Source organism: Varanus komodoensis, unplaced genomic scaffold, assembly GCF_004798865.1.
Source record: "Varanus komodoensis strain SLA01 unplaced genomic scaffold, ASM479886v1 scaffold6_4, whole genome shotgun sequence".
NCBI classification, from domain to species: domain Eukaryota; kingdom Metazoa; phylum Chordata; class Lepidosauria; order Squamata; family Varanidae; genus Varanus; species Varanus komodoensis.
In genome coordinates, this window is record NW_025336347.1 from 19,253,868 (window position 1) to 19,273,546 (window position 19,679).

Consider the following 19,679-nt stretch of genomic DNA (forward strand, 5'->3'; position numbering starts at 1 on the left):
GCGACTTGCTCATTCATATTTTTTCCCTGCTCTGACTCGAGGGCCCAGTCTCGCATTTTATCCTGTTTTGTGAGGGTTGCTCGCATGAACACTTGCGGCTGTGTAAAAGTTGTACCAGAGGTGGAGGTTGTACCAGAGGAAGACCTGACTATGGGCCAGGACATAGTGGGTAAGCAGCCCCCTGAGACTAGGGCACATCGACAACAACATTAGGGTGCTTCTCTTAAATTAATAGGACAAAGTAGCATTCAATGCATTTAACTGGCAGAATGGGGTTACAATGCTGGTTTATTCCCCAACTCAGTCTGACAAGCTGGTACCTATCAGCCTCCAATCCCAACCCTGCTAGCACCTAATGCAGGAATGAGACATGTGTCTTCTCCAGATGTTGTCGGACCATAACTTCCAGAATCTTTCACTATTGGCTATGCTGGGCAGGGCAGATGGGAACTGTAGTTTGACAACACCTGGAGAAGCACACATTCTTCAACTCCAGTCTAATATCTGTGTCATCACCATGCAGAATAGAACATGAGCTCTTTGGACTGGTGGAGACTGGGAGATATTTGTTAACTTTGGAAGAGGGGAGGTCACAGATTTCGTTGTGGTGGCATTTAGGGTGACTTCTGAGTAGGAGACTTGATTTCATTCCTCTCCCCAGGCTATGGTGGTGTTCCTTGTCCCCTGCTCCAGCACCCACACTAAGAGAAAAGACAGACTCACACTGACAATTGCTTCCTTGGTTTGCAGCATGTCAGAGATGACACCATCCGTGACAATGAGGAGCACATAATATTGGGACCCATCCGTAAGCTGAGCAGCCGAACTAGGAAAGATGGAAAGGAACCAGACCAAAAAGTCACTTATTTCAATGGAAACACAGAAGCTGCCTTATTCTGAGTCAAACCAGGGGTGCACCTAGCTCAGTAGGGTTGGCACTGACTAGCAGCAGCTCTCCAGGGACTGAATCTGGGCCCTTCTGCACACAAGGAATGTGCATATCCACTGAGCTTCGCCTTTGTCTGCCACCTGCTTGCTTCCTACTTCTGTCTTGATCTATCACTCCCAAGCCCTTTGGCACACATTGGACTATTGGCTAAAGACTTGCTGAGGTTTAGACCTTGCTGAGGTTTAGACCAGCCTTGTGCAACCTGGTGACCACCAGATGCTTTGGCCATCCAGCATGTTTGACTTTAGCCTATGGTGGCTGAGGCTGATGGGAGCTGAAGATACCTGAAAAGCACCAATTGGAGAAATCTGACATAGACCACTCCGTTACCTTCTCTAGTGCTGTGCAGTTCAAATCTCACTGTGAGTTATGCTGAGGTACAGGAGGCTGCACTTGAGGGGCCTCTGAGAAAGTGCAGGTGCCATACTAGGCCATAATGAGCAGAGACATAACTTTTCCCACATCTGGATATGCAGTGGTTGGTGTTTGGCATGCCCTGGTCACCATGCCACGTGCGAAGCTTCCAGGAGACAGGAGGGAAAAGATATTTTCTGCAGATTACTTCCCTGCTCACCACTTACCAGGCAACCTGGTTGATGACAGGGGCAAAGTTGGTGGGTCCATATAACTGCACTGTACGCAAGCTTTGGAAATAGGATTCCAGCACTCCCTCGATGCCCTCACAATTGGGGTTGTCTGGGTTGTTGTTCTGTGAAGAGAATGGCACAGTTCAGGAAGCATAAAAGCCCCTCAGTGTATGAACAGAACTGCTTTCCGAGCTCCCCGTTTAAAATGTCTTCAGAAGCATGGAAATGAAATTCCTTTAAAATTTAAAGTTCCTCGGGATACTACAAGTTTTCATGTTGTGCTGTATAAGCTCTGCCAGAAAAAAATCATAGATATTTATCCCAGCTGCCATATGTATGAGCACCAGAACAGCAGAGGAAGAACAGCAGGTGTGTGAGCAGTGGACTCATTTCTACGTGTGCCTTAGAATGGCGAACTTTTAGGAAGAGAGGCTCTTGATAATTTGAGAGCCAAACCCCCTGAGATGACACCATTCTCAGCAACCTCTAACAAGTGAACATTTGGCTATGACATGCTTACTCTGTATCAAGGGATTTTTTAGTAGATAAGCAAGACAGACATCAAATATATCAGTTCAGTCTGCACATGTCCAGAGTTATGATCCAAGGATGAACCTTGACACTGAAAAGAGGTTAGAAACCTAAGCCCCAGTGAATACAGGCACAAATTGAGCCCTGTAACCCACCATCTGTGCTAGTTTTGGAAAGGAATACAGCAATGAGCAACACCTGGAGTAAGGATTGGGTGTAGCTAGGATTTGGGTGTAGATCAGCCTTTATCAATCTGGAGCCCACATGATGGATGTTCTTCTATAACCCTAACCAGCATGGCCAATCACTAGTGCTGGCTGGGAATTATGGAAGGTGTAGTCCAATGCATATTGAGGGCACCCAGTTGGGGAAGGTTGGTGGAGACAGTTGAGTGATGATGGAGAGTGATTAGTGCCAAAAATAGGATGTGCAATTACTTCCTAATGACTTAAGGGAAACTCAGGATGGCTTTTAAAGGCTGATTTGTTAATATCCATGATCTGCAGATTATTTGCTTGCTGTTCAACTACAGCAGGTTTGCTGCTTACAGAAAGTGTTCCCACCCAAGGCTGGAGTGTGGAATTGCCCTGCTCACTTTTTCAAAGGCACCCACACAATGCCACTCGCCAATTGCTGCTGCCCAGTTTTCCCCCTGTGATTCTTCTGTCTTCCTCAGACCAAAGTCTGGCTTTTTTCAGAACACATGAGTAGCACAATCTCCACAGGTGCTGATGTCTCTAACATGGCTCTTACGTTCTTTTTAAATTGTGGAGAGTTGCCATGCATATGTGAACCTATTCAGCTCAGCACACATTTACTATAACACATTTAGGTGGGCATCACTCTTACAACCCTATTTTGAAAGATGCTATGAAGCTTTTATAGCCATATTTTTCCCTAATGAAAAAGGGTATATCATCATACCACCAAAATGTTATCAAGCAATTAAAAAAAAAAAAAAAAAAACCCTTCTGGTCAACACTACTAACCATGTTGCTACAATGGTGGTGACCTGAAAGGTTTTTTTTAATTTTTAAAAAACTCTATAGTATCATAGAAACATAGAATGTTGGAAATGGCCAAAAGGTCCAACCCCCTGCTCTGTGCAGGACTCCCAGTTAAACCAGTCCTCTCAGATGGCCGCCCAGTTGCCTCTTGAATGCCTCCAGTGAGAGAGCTCACAACCTCCCTAGGTCCATTGTGATACTGTTCTAACAGTCTAACAGGAAATTTATCCTGATATCTAGCTTGAATCTGGCTTCCTGTAATTTCAGCCCATTATTCTGGGTCCTGCACTCTGACATGATTGAGAAGAGATCCTGCTCTTCCTCTTTGTGACAGCTTTTCAAGTACTTGTACATATCTTCCCTCAGTCTTTTCTTCTCAAAGCTAAACATGCCCAGTTCTTTCAATCTCTCCACATAAGGTTTTGTTTCCAATCCCTGGATTATCCTTATTGCCCTCCTCTGAACCCTTCCCAGCTCATCTGCATCTTAAACTGTGATGTCCAGAACTGAACACTATACTCAAGTTGAGACTTAACCAGTGCTGAGTAAAGGGGAACTAGTACTTCATGGGCTTTGGAAGTGGTACTTCTATTAATGCAACCTAAAACTGCATTGCCCTTTTTGCAGCTGCATCACATAGAAACATAGAAACAGAGCGAATCAGAAGGGGCCTCCTGGGCTATCTAGTCTGACCCCCAACTCCAGCCAGCTCCGCTCACGACATTGGTCACACTGTTGGCTCATATTTAGCTTGTGACCTACAACAAATCCAAGTTCCTTCTCATGTACAGTATTGTTGAGCCAAGAATTCCCCATCTTGTAATGATGCGTTTGGTTTCTTTTTCCCAGATGCAGAACCTGGGATTTGTCCCTATTGAATTTCATTCCACTGTTTTCAGCCCAGCGTTCCAACCTATCAAGATCACTTTGAATCTTATTTGTGTCATCCAAGATACTAGCTATCCCACCCAGTTTTGTGTCATCTTCAGATATAATAATTATCTGAATTTCCTCATCCAAATTATTAATACAAATGTTGAAGAGCACTGGGCCCTTGACTGACCCTTGTGGCACCCCACTAGTTACCTCACTCAACTTTGAGAAGGTGCCATTGATGAGCACTCTTTCAGTCCGATTCTTAGCCAACTGTGGTTCCACCTGATGGTTAGTTAATTTGCTAATCAGTATAGCCTGAGGCACTGAAGTCAAGATAGATTACGTCTACAGCATCCCCACAAAGGTGTGTGTGGGGGGGTGTTACCCAATCAAAAATGAAATCAGATTTGTCTAGCAGGATTTGTTTTTGAGAAATCCATGTTGGCTTCCAGTAATCATTGCATTGTTTTCAAGATGTATGCAGACTGACTGGTATATAGTTTGCTCCAGAATTTTCCCAGAGGTCAAGGTCAGACCAACAGGTCTGTAGTTCCCAGGTTCTTCTTTTTTCCTTTCTTGAAGACAGGGACAACAGTAGACCTTCTCCAGTCATCTGACATTTCCCTTGTCATCCATGATTTCTCACAGATTAAAAAAACAGTGCTTCTAAGAGTTCTTCTGCCAGCTCTTTTATGACCCTAGGATGGAGTTAAACAGATCCTGGAGATATGACCTCATTCAGCCCAATTAAATGATCCTTGACCATTTCCCTATGATTCTTGAGCTGCTGTCCTGCTCCTTCAGCTTGTACTTCACCCTCATCAGGAAGGTCATAAATCTTCTTTTGGGAGAACTCCGAGCCAAAATAGGCATTGAGCACTTCTGCCTTTTCTTTGTCATCTGCTATCATTTTGCCATCCACATCAAGTAACTGAGCCCCCAGTTCTTCCCTCTTTTACTTTGGACATATTTGAAGAAGGCTTTTTTGCTGCTTTTAGCATCTCCCGCTAGCCTCAATTCATCCCTAGCTTTAGCCTTCCTGATGCCTTCCCTGCCATGCCTTGCTACCTGTGCATTGAAGCAGCATTATAGCAGCCTTCTTCAGCATGGTGCCCTTGCAGTATTTAGGAGCACGTTTCCTGGCCGCAAGCTTTGCTGGCTGGGGCTCATGGGAGTCTTAGTAAAAATATCCAGAGGGAAACATTTAGTATCTTAGTGCTTATTTCATTTAAAATACTACAGTGGGAAAACCCTTACAGCAGTAATTAAAAGAGTGATTATAAAAACACGGGAGTAATAAAAAGGCAACTGCCACAAAGGTTATAGTTAATGTGTGTGGAGCCTCAATGGAATGCACCCGTGGCAGCTACAACACGCTTGATAGCATGGACTTAATATAAAGCACGCAGGAAATGTGCCGTGCCCAGAAACACAGTTGCAAGTCCCCTTACTGATTTCCAACAGCATAGCAACAATTAGTTTGTGCTTGGAGCCAGAGCGGCAAAGTCTTCTGCAGTGACATTTAGTGTGTTGTGTGGCAAATGATGTAGTTGATTGTGATGACCTTGAACCTTTCCTTACTCTGGCAGATCCATTAGATGTTACTGTTATGGGAATCAGCTGTAAAACTACTCACTTGTGTCCTAACAGCTGAGCAGCTCCCTGTTGATGAGTGAACTGACTGAACAATATCGTTTGACCTGATCTGTTTGCTTCTGGGACTGAACCTCGGCGTTCAGATCAGGAGCTGGGCACCACTCTGTTACATGGCACAGGCGGACTGTGTGACAAATTGTTGCAGTGCGCGGTGCTCCTGTTCACGGGTCCACTCAGCATGTGTTATAACACACTGGTAGCATGTGTTATATTCCACAGGGCACCCTCCCCATGAGTATCTCCTATTGATTTTTTTTTCTGTATTCTCCAAATCTTTTTTTTCCCTGAGCCTTCTTGTATATGAGTAGTGCATTTTTAGCTACTTAAGATTCCACACTCATGGATGTGTACGTGTGCACACGCGCAAATGAGAGATGGCCCAGAGAGTTTCACACAATCCCATTCTGTGAGGACAAATGAAGCTGCCTCATAACAAGTCAACAACAATGCATTCAGATCAGAACTGGCAGTCATGGGTGACAGTACATGTCTGAGTAAACTCTGGCAACACAATCACTCCTATTCAAAGATTGGGTATTGGATGAGTGTGAGTTGTGGAAATGTGGGTCAGATGTGATCAACCCATGACAAGAACCCATAATATGCTGATGGGCTGTGAACTCTGGGTTTTTCACCCTGGTTTGTTATCTTGGCTGAGATCACAGGAGGACAATGCAGGGTTCAATGACAACCCACATTCAACCCTTGAGGATGGTGATCACATCATCGGAGGCCAGCCAGTATCTTTCCCAACCCTGCCATTTCACATGCATTCAAGTGAAGTTTCCAAGGATGGAACCTGCAACCACATGCACACCAGGGAGCCATGCTACCATGATGGTCCAGCCCACCATCCCATAGGAAGCCCAGTCCTACCTACCAAAGGGAACTGATGGGAGACTTTGCCATCTGGTGGGACCTTGGCTCCAAAGCCATAAGCAGGGAAAAGCTTGTCACTGTCATAATCCTGGATGATTTCGCCAACTGCCTTCAGTGCCATGGCATAGGAGCTGAGCTGATACGGGCTCATGTAATGGAGGGAGGTAGGCTGGGAGGGGTTCCCTGTGAAAACGCATCTCGTCAGCCTCTCAGATCCGGACAGACCCTCTTCTCCCACAGCAGTTCAGCCCTGTGGCTCCCCACAGCCAGGACCAACTGTGCTAGAAAGCCTCTCAAAAGGCCCCAAACCATTTCCTATCTCAGCTTGGTTTGCCTGTCCTTCCCTTCCAATCTGTGGCCACCAGAAGCAGCTTGGCTGCAGCCCCCATGACTGCTCCTCATTGGCCATCCTGGCTCGGGCTGATGGGAGTTGCAGGCCATGAAAGCTGTATGTTTCCCCACCCTCGTCTCTTATGATGCCTTGGTGACCCCTCCTCATCTCTTCCGCTCCTCTTTCTTATTTATTTATTTAAAACTTTTGTGTACCGTCCCATTCTTAGACGTCCCGGATCAGTTTCTTCATAGTGTTTCTCCCCCACAGAACCAGAGTGCACCTCTGCTTCCAGTGCCTATTCCCCTTATAGACAGCTGCTCAAATCTAGCAAGACAGGGGAATGTCCATCCCTGAGTAAATACCACTGTGAAACTACATGAGTTCTTTGAGTAAGGGGTTTCCTTTGCCCCAATTTGGGCGTGGGGGAGAGGCAGAAGCAATGCCCAAGCCAAACAACCCCATAGAAGTGGATAGTTAAAAGATCTCCAGCTGGAACCATGAGATCCTTGGCTGCCTGGTTACCAGGAGCTAAGCTGCCACTCTGTTCCCATAGCGACTCGCCGGTGGGCTACACTCACCGTTGGAGGCTGTGAAATCAATGGCGACTGTGAAATTCAGCTGCGTCCTAAAGGGTTGAGGGGGAGAAGAGAGAAAATAGATGCTGCCTACCTTGTGAGGGCTCCAGAGAGTCCTCAGCTGTATCTCCCCATTGAATAGCCTCATGGTGTCACTCAATCTCCTGTCAGCCCCAAAGCACAGCACCCCCAAGCCAACACCTCTGCCAGTCCTTCAGCAGAGCCCGCCCCCCATTTGTTCTGCCTTCCTGCCCACGCTTCTGAAGATTGGCCCGCTGGCCTCCTGGAGCCAGAGACCTGTAGGCATCCAAGCCCTTCAGGGAACATACCCGCCTCGGATATAATCAACAAAGGTGAATTCCGATTGCACTGCAAATGACAGAAGAGTTACCTGCCAAGAACAGAGACAGGGGAAAAGGAAGCTTTATGAGAGAAGGTGCACAGATAGATACTCAGGACAGATAAAAGGAAGTACCTCTTTGTACAGTGCATAATTAAACGATGAAATTCATTTCCACAGAATAATGCGATGGCCACCAATTTGGATGGCTTTGAGAGAGGACTGGATGAATTCCTAGAGGAGATGCTCTAGGAATTCCTGGTGGCTCGGTGTTCGCTGCAGTGCCAGAGGCAGCATGCTTGCATCACCCAGTTGCTTAGGAACATGAGTGGAAAGGCGCTGTTGCCCTCAAATCCTGATGGTGGGTTCCCCTGGGCAGTTGACTGGCCACTGTTTGAACAGAATGCTGGGCTAGGTGGTCCTTTGGTCTGCTCAGGCAGGGCTTTTCTGGTGCTCCTATGAAGAGACGACCTTGGACAGATGTTCTAAAGTAGCCTAATGGATGTGAAGCAGGGACCCAGAAGGACTTGTGTGTGGCTGTGGAAGTGAGGAGTAACATAGAAGCAAAGGCCAATGGACTTTCCTGCCCCCTCCTGCTCCCTTAGAGTGAAAACCTGCTGAAGAGGGAGAGCTGCGGTGTGCTGGGGGAGCACCTGGAGCCCTTCCTCTCTCAGAGAGACCCTTCCTGTCATGGAAGCCAGTTTCTGGATCCAACCCAAGCATTTATAATTGCAGAACAGAGATGTTTAGGTTGGCTCAAGAAGGTGGGATTACTTTGTGGTGAAAAGACTCCTCAGCATCTAACCTTCTGCACAAGGTCTGAATGACAGAGAAGGGGTGGGAGAGATGAAAATAGTGGTCTTCAAACTTACAGTCCCAGAGTTGATATATTTCTTTTTCTTGCATTTCTTCCTTGGATTTGAAACCTGCAGTTGAAAGAGGAGGAGGAACAGGTGAGTCTTCTTCATCCTTGAGTCCTCAACCATCATCTTGTCCCCACAAAACAACTGCCAGAAATATACCCAAGGCAACCCTTGCTTCTTTCTTGTGGCTCCCATGTTCTCATCCCAGCTACTACATAATTAGACAGAGCTGTAAGGAATAACAAGAAGTTCATCTAATTCCTTATCCAAAAGCAGGCTCATCTACCCATATTTTCTTTTTGGCCAGAGGCTGCCAAGTCATGGCCAGTTGGCTAGGGTGTAGATAACTGTTGGATGAGTCAAAGTTTTCTTGTGGATTATATGGGAAAACCAAGATGTTTCCATGTTGGAAGAGCTGCAGTGCCTTGTTCTGTAACTATGAAGTCCTTCCTTCTGGATGGAGGGAACTTTCATATGCAATGTGACCATCTAGAACAAATTCACTGAACTGCCAAGTATACCTACTAATCATGATGAACTCTTTTATGTACTATTTTAGAAGGCTACAGCCTAATTGATTTTGTTGCAATTAGGAACAAATCTGGGTGGTGAGTCCTGGTAGGGTTCATTATAGGCCCTTTATTCCCCCACCCCCATATTTAAGCACTGCTACATCCCTTAAAAATGCTGTGTCACCCTGTGTCCCTTAAAGCAAAACAGCATTTATGCTGCAAGATTTTTGGACGCTTCTCAAGGCAAAAACTGCAAAGGAAGACAGCCCTTCCTGGGAAACATTTTTTTAATCCAAATATGGATTGGGTTGGGGCAACACAATAACCCCCATTCAAGAGAGTGTATGGGTGTGAGTTGTGTTGCCTGAACTCATTTGTGCTAAAAAGCCATAGCTTATTATCCATGAAGTGCCCATGAAGAGAACCCATGGTTTGTTGCTGGGCTGTGAACTGTGGCTTGCTCATCATGTTTTGCCTTCTTGACTCGCTTCAGACAGTGGTATAACCTGCAATTCAACAACCACAGTTCAACAACCATCCATGATTTAATGACAGCTCACACTCAGTCTCTGAGTGTGGGTTATTGTGCTGTCTGAACCCAGACATAATGTTCAGTCAGGCTGCTTCCAAATGGGGCTCTTATTGTGCCATTGCTCTGCCTCATTCATGAAATTTTACAGGGTGGGTAAGCCCAGATTATGTTCTCCTCTATTTGTAAGTGTCCTGTGCTTTCTTCACCATTCCATGAACCTTCCCCCCACTCGCTTGCTCTCTTCTATTCTATGGGCTTCCAGACATGCAGGGATAAATCCCGAAGAGCAGGCGTTCATCTTGACAGTCCCAGCTGCTCCCTACCACCAGCACCACACATATACAAAGGAAAGTCCAGAAACACAGGCAGCTGTGTCGATCTCTCTCCACCAGACACTTCTAGCGATTTTCTTTTCCATCAAGAGCAATTCTTTCATAACCCTAATGGGTCTTAACTGTACAAGTCCCTCCAAAATATTCCGCATTACCACAGGGAGAGGTCAGTGCAATAGACATGATTTGTTTTAATAAATAAAATAAATAAATAAATAAAATGATTTGCCAAAAAGAGAAAACGCATTTCCCCAAGAGGAAGATTAGAAACAATTATTATAATGTAAATGCGATAGAAATATAGTACATCACAACACAGTGTGGGAGAGAGTGACTGTCAGGGTCGAAGGCTGGGATGTGGGCAGCTAGAGACAAGAGGGGGGCACCAGGATCAGGCAACAGAACTCGGGGCAAGACAGAGACCAAAGTCCAGTGGTAAAGTCCATTAGCAAAGCCCAAGTTATAGTCACAGAGCAGGCCAGGGTCAGGAAACAGAAGTACGTACTGGGGCAGTGCAAACATGTGGCCATGAGGAAGCCAAGGGTCAACAACCAGGAAGACAAAGGAGGTGCAGATACTTTGAGGCAGGAAAACCGGGCAGGGCCAGACAAGATGCAGGAGCCAGCAAGAAGACCCATGTTGCTGAGGTGAGACAGTGTGGCAGGAATCAGGTCAGGCAAGGTGCAGGCACTACAGCGGACAGGAGGACCCATGTTGCTGAGGCAGCCTGACAAGATGCAGGAAGAGTCAGGCGAGGTACAGGATAACCTGTGTTGCTAAGGCCAACTCTGGAGGGAAGCCCCTGCTCTTACATAGCCCTTTCTCGGAGGCTCCCAGGAAGATGAGTGCTCCAGCAGGGCCTGGGACCAATCCTGTGCACTCTGCGGTAGGCTTCCGGTTCTGATCATCAGGAGAAGCCCTAGAGCAGCCCAGAGCCTGACAATGACCGGGTGACCTGGGTGCTTTGTATTTTTGGTCTGCTGTCCAGGCACTCACTGCTGATGGACAACTTTATGGCTCTGACCTGCTCTGCCTTCCTATGATTCATTATCCTTAAACTGGAAGCAAGCAGGAGAGCCCATCCAATAATAGATGGTCCTTTGGCAGCCCTTCAAGTAGAGGACTTGTTCCTGGAAGAGATGACACATGGCCACCCCAGCTACTGTGAGGCTTGTAACTAAGCTCAGTGAGAGCAGGGAAGCCTGAGGGGAGGAGGTAGCAGTTGATGCCCCAATTCATGTGAATTGGAGAGCCAGTGTTGTGTGAGAGTGCTGAACTGGGACTGGGGAGATCTGGTTCTGGCCCTCACTGGGTGACTCGGGGCCAGTCACTGACTCTCAGCCTAAATTACTTCACAGGCTTGTTGTGAGGATAAAATGGAGAGGATGAAGAGGATTATGTAAGCCGCTTGGGTCCTTGAAAGAAAAAAAGCAGGAAGATAAATAAGTCCCAGGGCATCAAGCCTGCAAGTCCTACCTCCGTACAACACCACTGGCTTCCCTATTTTCTGTGGGCTACTCCTTAGGCTTACTTCATTCATATTTCAGCTCCCCTTCTGACAGATTTCTCAGCTGAGACACAGAATGATTCTGCTTCCAGCTATAATTTGGGTCTGCCCCAGTGTCTCACTCAGGTTTGGTACCAATTCCGCTGGGATGCACGCATCAGCTCCCTGGAACTGACATTGCTATCGCCACTTGAGCTCCATGCCTCAAAGTAGCAATCTGTTGAGTCCTACTTTGAGACTGAATTCTGTGCCATGAATGAAACTTAGGAAGCATCTTGGTGGGTGGACTGGTGAGCAGAACATTTTGCCTACTGCTGGGCAAAGGCTGTCCTTCAGAGTTGAGTACCGGGGGCAGACTCAAGATTATTGTTTACTTCCTCCAACAAATCAATAATACTGGACTTTATTAAACTACAGAGACAAATGGTGCAACTTCATCCAAAGTGGTAATTATAGTTTATTGAAACAGTCTCGGCTAGACTAGCCTCTGTGGTTTGTCCTAGATACAAAACAGCCAGGGTGGAGGGAGAAGGTGGGGAGGAATGATGGGTCTCTTTGAGATACTGGCAATGAATAAGAAGTGGCGAAGAAGCAATGGCTGGGTTGTCAAACGCATGGGGGTGGGGGGGGGGGCACCAGGGCCAGTTTGCTCATAGTAACAGGCCTTATCCAGGCCAGACTGCTTGTCCATCAAGCCTGGTAGAGTCTACTCAGGAGCAAGAACTTCTACACAAAGTTTCACATGGGGTTGGTATGCACACTGTGGAGAAGTGGGTAACTCATCTCACGAAGCTGACTGGTGGGGAATTCAGGAGACGGCACAGAGCTGACCTATGGAATTTGCTTCCATGAGACCTAGTGATGGCCACCAATTTGAACAGCTGTGAAATGGGATTAACGAAATCCACGGAGGAGAAGGCTTCCAAGATCACTGCCTTGTCATGGTGAAGGGGCTTGCGTAGCTCAATGAAGCTATGAGCTATGCCATGCAGGGCCACCCAAGACGGACAGGTCATAGCAGAGAGCTCTGAAAAACGTGATCCACAGGAGAAGGAAATGGCAACCCACTCCAGTATCTTTGCCATGAAAACCCCATGGACAGTACCAAAAGGCAAAAAGATATGACGCCGGAAGATGAGCCCCTCAGGTCGGAAGGTGTCCACTATGCTACTGGGGAAGAGCAGAGGGCTAGTACTAGTAGCGCCAGAAAGAATGAAGCGACTGGGTCAAAGCCGAAAGGACACTCAGTTGCAGATGTATCTGGTGGTGAAAGGAGAGTCCGATGCTTCAAAGATCTATACTCCATAGGAACCTGGAATGTAAGATCCATGAATCAAGGCAAGCTGGATGTGGTCAAACAAGAGATGACAAGACTGAACATCGACATCTTAGGAAACAGTGAACTAAAATGGACAGGCATGAGTGAATTTAATTCAGATGACCATCAGGTATACTACTGCGGGCAAGAATCCCTCCGAAGAAATGGAGTAGCCTTCATAGTCAATAAAAGAGTAGGAAAAGCAGTTCTGGGATACAATATCCAAAATGACAGAATGATATCAGTTTGAATCCAAGGCAAACCATTCAACATCACAGTAGTCCAAGTCTATGCCCCAGCCACTGGTGCTGAAGAGGCTGAAGTTGACTGGTTCTATGAAGGCCTACCACACCTTCTAGAATTAACTCCAAAAAATGATGTCCTTATCATCCTGGGGGATTGGAATGCTAAAGTAGGAAGCCAAAAGATAACTGGAATAACAGGCAAGTTTGGCCTTGGAGTACAAAATGGAGCAGGGCACAGGCTGGTAGAACTTTGTCAAGAAAATACGATGGTCATAGCAAACACTCTTTTCCAACAACCCAAGAGACGACTCTACACATGGACATCACCAGACGGTCAACACAGAAATCAGGTTGACTATGTGCTCTGCAGCCAAAGATGGAGAAGCTCTATACAGTCAGTAAAAACTAGACCAGGAGCTGAATGTGGCTCAGATCATGAGCTTCTGGTTGCAAAATTTAGGCTTAAGTTGAAGAAAGTAGGGAAAAGCACTAGGCCACTCAGGTATGACCTAAATCATATCCCTGATGAATATACAGTAGAGGTGACAAATAGATTTAAGGAATTAGATCTGATAGACAGAGTGCCTGAAGATCGATGGACAGAGGTTTGCAACATTGTACAAGAGGTAACAACTAAAACCATCCCAAAGAAAAAGAAATGCAAGAAAGCAAAATGGCTATCTGAGGAAGCTTTACAAATAGCTGAGGAAAGAAGGGAAGAGAAAGGCAAGGGAGAAAGAGAAAGATACACCCAATTGAATGCAGAATTCCAGAGAATAGCTAGAAGAGATAAGAATGCCTTCTTAAATGAACAGTGCAAAGAAATAGAAGAAAACAATAGAATAGGGAGGACCAGAGATCTCTTCAAGAAAATTGGAGATATGAAGGGAACGTTTCATGCAAAGATGGGCATGATAAAGGACCAAAATGGCAGGGACCTAACAGAGGCAGAAGAGATTAAGAAGAAGTGGCAAGATTACACAGAAGAACTGTACAAGAAAGAGTTTAACATCCCTGATAACTACGATGGGGTGGTCACTGACCTTGAGCCAGACATCCTGGAATGTGAAGTCAAATGGGCCTTAGGAAGACTGAGCAACAACAAAGCTAGTGGAGGTGACAGTATTCCGCTGAGCTACTCAAAATCCTAAAAGACGATGCAGTAAAAGTGCTACACTCAATATGCCAGCAACTTTGGAAAACTCAACAGTGGCCACAGGATTGGAACAAGTCAGTTTATATTCCAATCCCAAAGAAGGGCAATGCCAAAGAATGTTCAAACTACTGCACCATTGCACTCATTTCACATGCTAGCAAAGTTATGCTCAAAATACTACAAGCTAGGCTTCAGCAGTATGTGGACTGAGAAGTACCAGAAGTACAGGCAGGGTTTAGAAGAGGGAGAGGAAGTAGAGATCAAATTGCCAACATATGCTGGATCATGGAGAAAGCTAGGGAGTTCCAGAAAAACATCTACTTCTGCTTCATTGACAATGCTAAAGCCTTTGATTGTGTGGATCACAACCAATTGTGGCAAGTTCTTAAAGAGATGGGAGTACCAGACCATCTTTTTTGTCTCTTGAGAAACCTATATGCGGGTCAAGAAGTAACAGTGAGGACTGGACACAGAACCACTGATTGGTTCAAAATTGAGAAAGGAGTTCGCCAAGGCTGTATGCTGTCGCCCTGTCTATTTAACTTATATGCAGAGCACATCATGAGAAAGGCGGGGCTAGATAAATCACCAGTTGGAATTAAGATTGCTGGGAGACATATCAACAACCTCAGATATGCAGATCATACCACTCTAATGGCAGAAAGTGAAGAGGAACTAAAGAGCCTCTTGATGCAGGTGAAGGAGGAGGGTGCAAAAGTTGGCTTGAAACTCAACATTAAGAAAACTAAGATCATGGCATCCAGTCCTCTCACTTCCTGGCAAATTGATGGGGAAGAAATGGAGGTAGTGACAGATTTTATTTTCCTGGGCTCCAAGATCACCGCAGACAGGGACTGCAGCCAAGAAATTACAAGATGCTTGCTCCTGGGGAGGAAAGCTATGGCAAATCTAGACAGCATACGAAAAAGCAGAGACATCACCCTGCCAACAAAAGTGTGTATAGTCAAGGCTATGGCTTTCCCAGTCGCAATGTATGGCTGTGAAAGCTGGACCATAAGGAAGGCTGAGCGCCAAAGGATTGAGGCCTTTGAAGTGTGGTGCTGGAGGAGACTCCTGCGAGTCCCTTGGACAGCAAGACGATCAAACCAGTCAGTCCTAGAGGAGATCAACCCTGACTGCTCTTTAGAAGGCCAGATACTGAAGATGAAACTCAAATACTTTGGCCACCTACCGAGAAGAAAGGACTCCCTGGGGAAGAACCTAATGCTGGGAACAATAGATGGCAAAAGAAGAAGGGGACGGCAGAGGATGAGGTGGCTAGATGGAGTCACTGAAGCAGTCGGTGTGAGCTTGGGTGGACTCCAGCGGATGGTGGAGGACACGAAGGCCTGGAGGAGTGTTGTCCATGGGGTCACGATGGCTTGGACATGACTTCGCGACTAATGACAACAAACAGCTACAACAAAATGAAAGACAGCTGCACCAACATTTAGAGTTCCCTTTCTGTTTCAGGATTCTTCTCTTTATCAAGTTATTGATTTCTTCAGAACTTCTAAATAAGGCTTTAAACACCTCGTTTCTAATGATGAGTTTTCTATCAGTGGGTTGGAAGCGTTATTCAGGAGTTTTGAAGATATTGATTGCTCTTGATAAAGAGACCAACCTTGAAATGTCTTGGGAACTATAAATATTTGTGCAGCCAGCTTTAGATTGTCCCTGTCTGTGCAAAGCATGTGATTTGTAACTCAGCTATGGTCCTTCTGTGCCTTGAGAAGGAGAAAAGTTTGAGAAGCAGAAATCAAGCGAGTTAGCTTAGGGTGCCATGGACCAAAACAATATCATTTGTTAATTGTTGAGAATCAAACCGCTGTTAATGGAAGAGCAAATGTAGCTGATATACACAGATGAAGACAAGGACATCTAAAGGGGAAGAGTCTCTCCTGGTAGCCACTGGACAATGCAGCCAAGCCCCCTTTAAAATCAAGCCATGAAGTAGTGCATTTTAGGTATTATTTTCCATGGACATATACATTTGACATTTGGGTGGACACTTCATGAATACATGCATTTTTCTGGACATTTTTGATGGAAGAACTCTAGTACAAAATGTAGGCACATGTTAGTTCACATGTTTAAAAGTGTGAAATTAGGTCAATTAGTATGGAACTGTGAACTGAATTCCTAGTGGCATGGATGGTGTTTAAAAATTAATAGATAGTGTAGGCAGCCCAGTCTGCATCAGGACTCTGGTGCAGGTATAGAAGGGCTTCAGCCATTTGGTTCTTGCTCCCATTCCAGTCTCGTTCCATCTCCATCTCCCTCCAACGCATTGGAATAAAAGCTTCTGTAAGTACCACTCGAAGATGTTCTTCCAGCAAAAATAGTTATGGATGGAGAAAAAATCTAGACTAAGATTAGATTCAGACAATGCAATAACCTACACTTAAGGGTTGAGTGTGGATTGAGTGTGGGCTGCCATTGAACTGTAGGTTGTTCTTGAAATGTGAGTTATTATGTTGTCTTGACAAGATAAACCATGATGAAGAACCCAGAGTTTACAACACAACAAACCATGGGTTCTCTTCATAGGTTGCTCATGGTTAACAAGCCATGGCTTGTTAGCTCAGCTGGATTCAGACAGCACAATGATTCACAATTCAACAATCCATACCCAACTTTTGAGTGTGGGCTGTTGTGTTGTCAGAAGCCAGCCATAATCACAATAGTTTGTTAACCATGAACAATCCGTTAAGAGAAACTGCAATTTGTTGCTGAGTTGTGAGCTATGGGTTATTCATGGCTAACAAATTGTGCTTTGCTACCATAACTAGGTTCATGTTTCAGTAACCTAAGGTTGAATAAGAACCCTCTTTCAACCCATTTCCAATTCTTGAGTGGATTATTGTGTTATCTGAACCCAACCACTGCCTTCATTAAGGTTTGCTTCACACCCAGGAAGGCTTGATTACATGTGCTAATTTCACAGCTCTCTGTCTGGCACATCCACAGGATTCAATACATTTAGTACCACCATGGAGAAAAGGCTTACCTCATAGACTGTGAACTGGCTCTGGGCACGGGAGAGTTCCCTGTAGCTCGTGGCGAACTCCCCGATGAAATCATGGCTGTAGCACAAAAGGGGAGAAGCCATATAGGCAGTCAGTTCTGGTGCAGTCAAAGTGTACACCCATAACAGGCCTCGGTTTGCTTAAGGACTCAGCCTGAGCTTCTGGCAGGCATAGCCAAACGGCCATGCACCTTGTTCCAAAGAGGGCCCACACACCCTGACCATTCCACCCTCTCCAGCTTGCCATGGTAAAGAACCATGGGACCACATGCCCAGTGTGGCCCTCAGGAGCTCCCCAGATAGCTCTACCCCTACGTATCTCTGGACCCATCCCCTTCACCCCAGTTTTTCAGCTTTTCGGCAGCCCCCACAGCCCTGATTGTAAAGGGCCTCCTGCTCCTTAAGATATGCAGCAAAGGCCCTGCTCTGGGAATCCTCCTTGAAGGAGGTCAGGAGAGAGAGCACTCGGAGCAGGGCCTTCTCTGTGGTGGCTATGAAATGTGCTCCCCAGAGAGGACCGCCTGGCGCTGACGTTATATGCTTTTTGGTGCCAGGTCAAGACCTTTTTATTTACCCGATATTTTAAAGTTTAAATATTTTACTTACGTTTTTATCCTCAGTTGTGTGTTATTATGATGTATTTATTAGGTGTTTTATATTGTAAGCAGTTCAGAGACGAACCGTAATAGACAGGATAGAAATACCCTAATAAATAAATAGGAATGAAATGCCTCTCCCAATTCTTAGCTCCTGACAGTAAGAGCTCTAAGTTAAAATATGTTGGCATTTTTAGTATTTTGGCCCCAGCCCCTTTTGGCTAGGAACCCCACCCCCCAGCAGAATGCAGCCCCCAAAAGCATTTCCAAAATGGGCTTCAGTCCTCAAGCTGAAAGAGTTTCCATACCCTTGCTCGATCTGCTACAGAATGAGAGCATATAACAGTTTTTTAAACGCTCTCCTGCTGTGTTTTAAAGATCAGGATGCTGATCTAAAAGGTCTCCCTCTGCTGTTCTTTCCAACCCCTGCACTTGCAAGTATGATATTCTAATAGGGGAAGAGTTTAAAAAGTGTTTATCTCCCACCTGCAGCCAGAAAAGGGACCTTATTGTGCAGTGTGTGTTGATCTGGCCCTGGGCAAAAGAAGTGGTGGATATGCTGACACTGGACTCTTAAAACACGCACTTTAGTGCTTCAGGGAGCAATCCCAAACCTTCCACCTTAGATACATGCAGGCCTCTGAACAGGGAGGCTTACATGCCTCCAGCACACAGGGTGAGGTGTAACACTGCAGATCCTCACCCATCTTCCCTTGATGGCCATTTTCAGCTGGGGAGGTGGAGGGAAGGAGGTTTAGTGCCAACAAGAATCGGCTAAGTGGGCAGCTCCAGCCCCCTCCCCTCCCTGCCCCAGCATGCCCCTCTTTGCCGTCAGAGTCCCCATGAATAGGTTGCAGGATATTGGAGCTGCAGCTCTAAAGAATGCTATGCTGCCCCCAGACGGCATGGGGATCCCACAGTATTATGTCCTAAAGGGCTTCAAGGTGCAATCCTCTGCAAGTTTATGCAGGAAGAAAAGGCCTGCAGCTCCCAGCATGGATATGCTAAGGATGGCATCCTTAATATACAATGTTTTCAAAGAACTCTGAAGGTGCAGGAGGGAGGGAATAAAAACATTTACGCCAGCAGAAGCAGTGGCTGCCCTCAGGGAACTGCTTCACAGAGGAAGATTCCTGTGTCGCTCCAGGGTAAACCTGACTGTCTGGCCTGAAGGCACTTGCTGGTGCTTGTGGGAAGTGCTCTGCTCATTTGCAGCATTCATGTACTACTTTCTTGCCCAGCTTTCACACATTTTAGGTTATATGTCCCTTTGGAAATCACAGCTGTGCAAGTTCAGAGCTGGATGGACCAGCCTAGGACACATATGGCCTTCTACAGCCTCAGCCACACCCTCCCTGCTAATCTCCATTCAACAGAGAACTTTAGCTAAATTACTCTAAAACCGAGGTCCTTCTTGTTCCTGTTTTTTTAAAAAAATTCTTAGTAGTAAAACCAAAGCTGCAGTTCTGTAAGTTTTGCTCATGAGTAAGCCCTACCAAACTCAGTGGGATTTAGCTATAATAAACTTAGGATTGTGCAGTAAAATTCTATTTATTATGAAGATTTATTTCTTGCCTTTTAATCAAATGATCCTCAAGGCAGCTTTAATAGGCTTTCCCAGACTGGTGTCCTCCAGATACTTTGGACCTCAGCTCCCAAAATTTCCTGACCATTGGCCATGCTAGTTGGGACCAATGGGAATGGGAAGTCCAAGACATCTGCAGGGCATTGGGGTGGGGAAGTCTGGAATATAATAGCACACACACACACACAGCGCAAACTCATGCAGCCTAGCAATCCAAAGTCCCCCAGCCGATGGATGTGCATCCTTCTAGCTCTGCAGTGCCAGGGCAGGA

The 19,679-nt window shown here is 45.9% G+C and overlaps 1 protein-coding gene across 1 annotated transcript in view; it reads right to left on the reverse strand.

The window, feature by feature from the left end:
- The window catches only part of CPNE9 (copine family member 9), a 59,181-nt gene that overhangs the window by 3,155 nt on the left and 36,347 nt on the right, over nucleotides 1-19,679 (reverse strand). The window contains exons 13-19 of the mRNA XM_044451713.1: nucleotides 17,210-17,285; nucleotides 8,607-8,660; nucleotides 7,724-7,785; nucleotides 7,398-7,444; nucleotides 6,487-6,668; nucleotides 1,531-1,658; nucleotides 724-826 (exon numbers count right to left, since the gene is read on the reverse strand). Of these exons, the coding sequence (XP_044307648.1) occupies nucleotides 724-826; nucleotides 1,531-1,658; nucleotides 6,487-6,668; nucleotides 7,398-7,444; nucleotides 7,724-7,785; nucleotides 8,607-8,660; nucleotides 17,210-17,285 (652 nt within the window). The remainder of the gene's footprint in view (nucleotides 1-723; nucleotides 827-1,530; nucleotides 1,659-6,486; nucleotides 6,669-7,397; nucleotides 7,445-7,723; nucleotides 7,786-8,606; nucleotides 8,661-17,209; nucleotides 17,286-19,679) is intronic.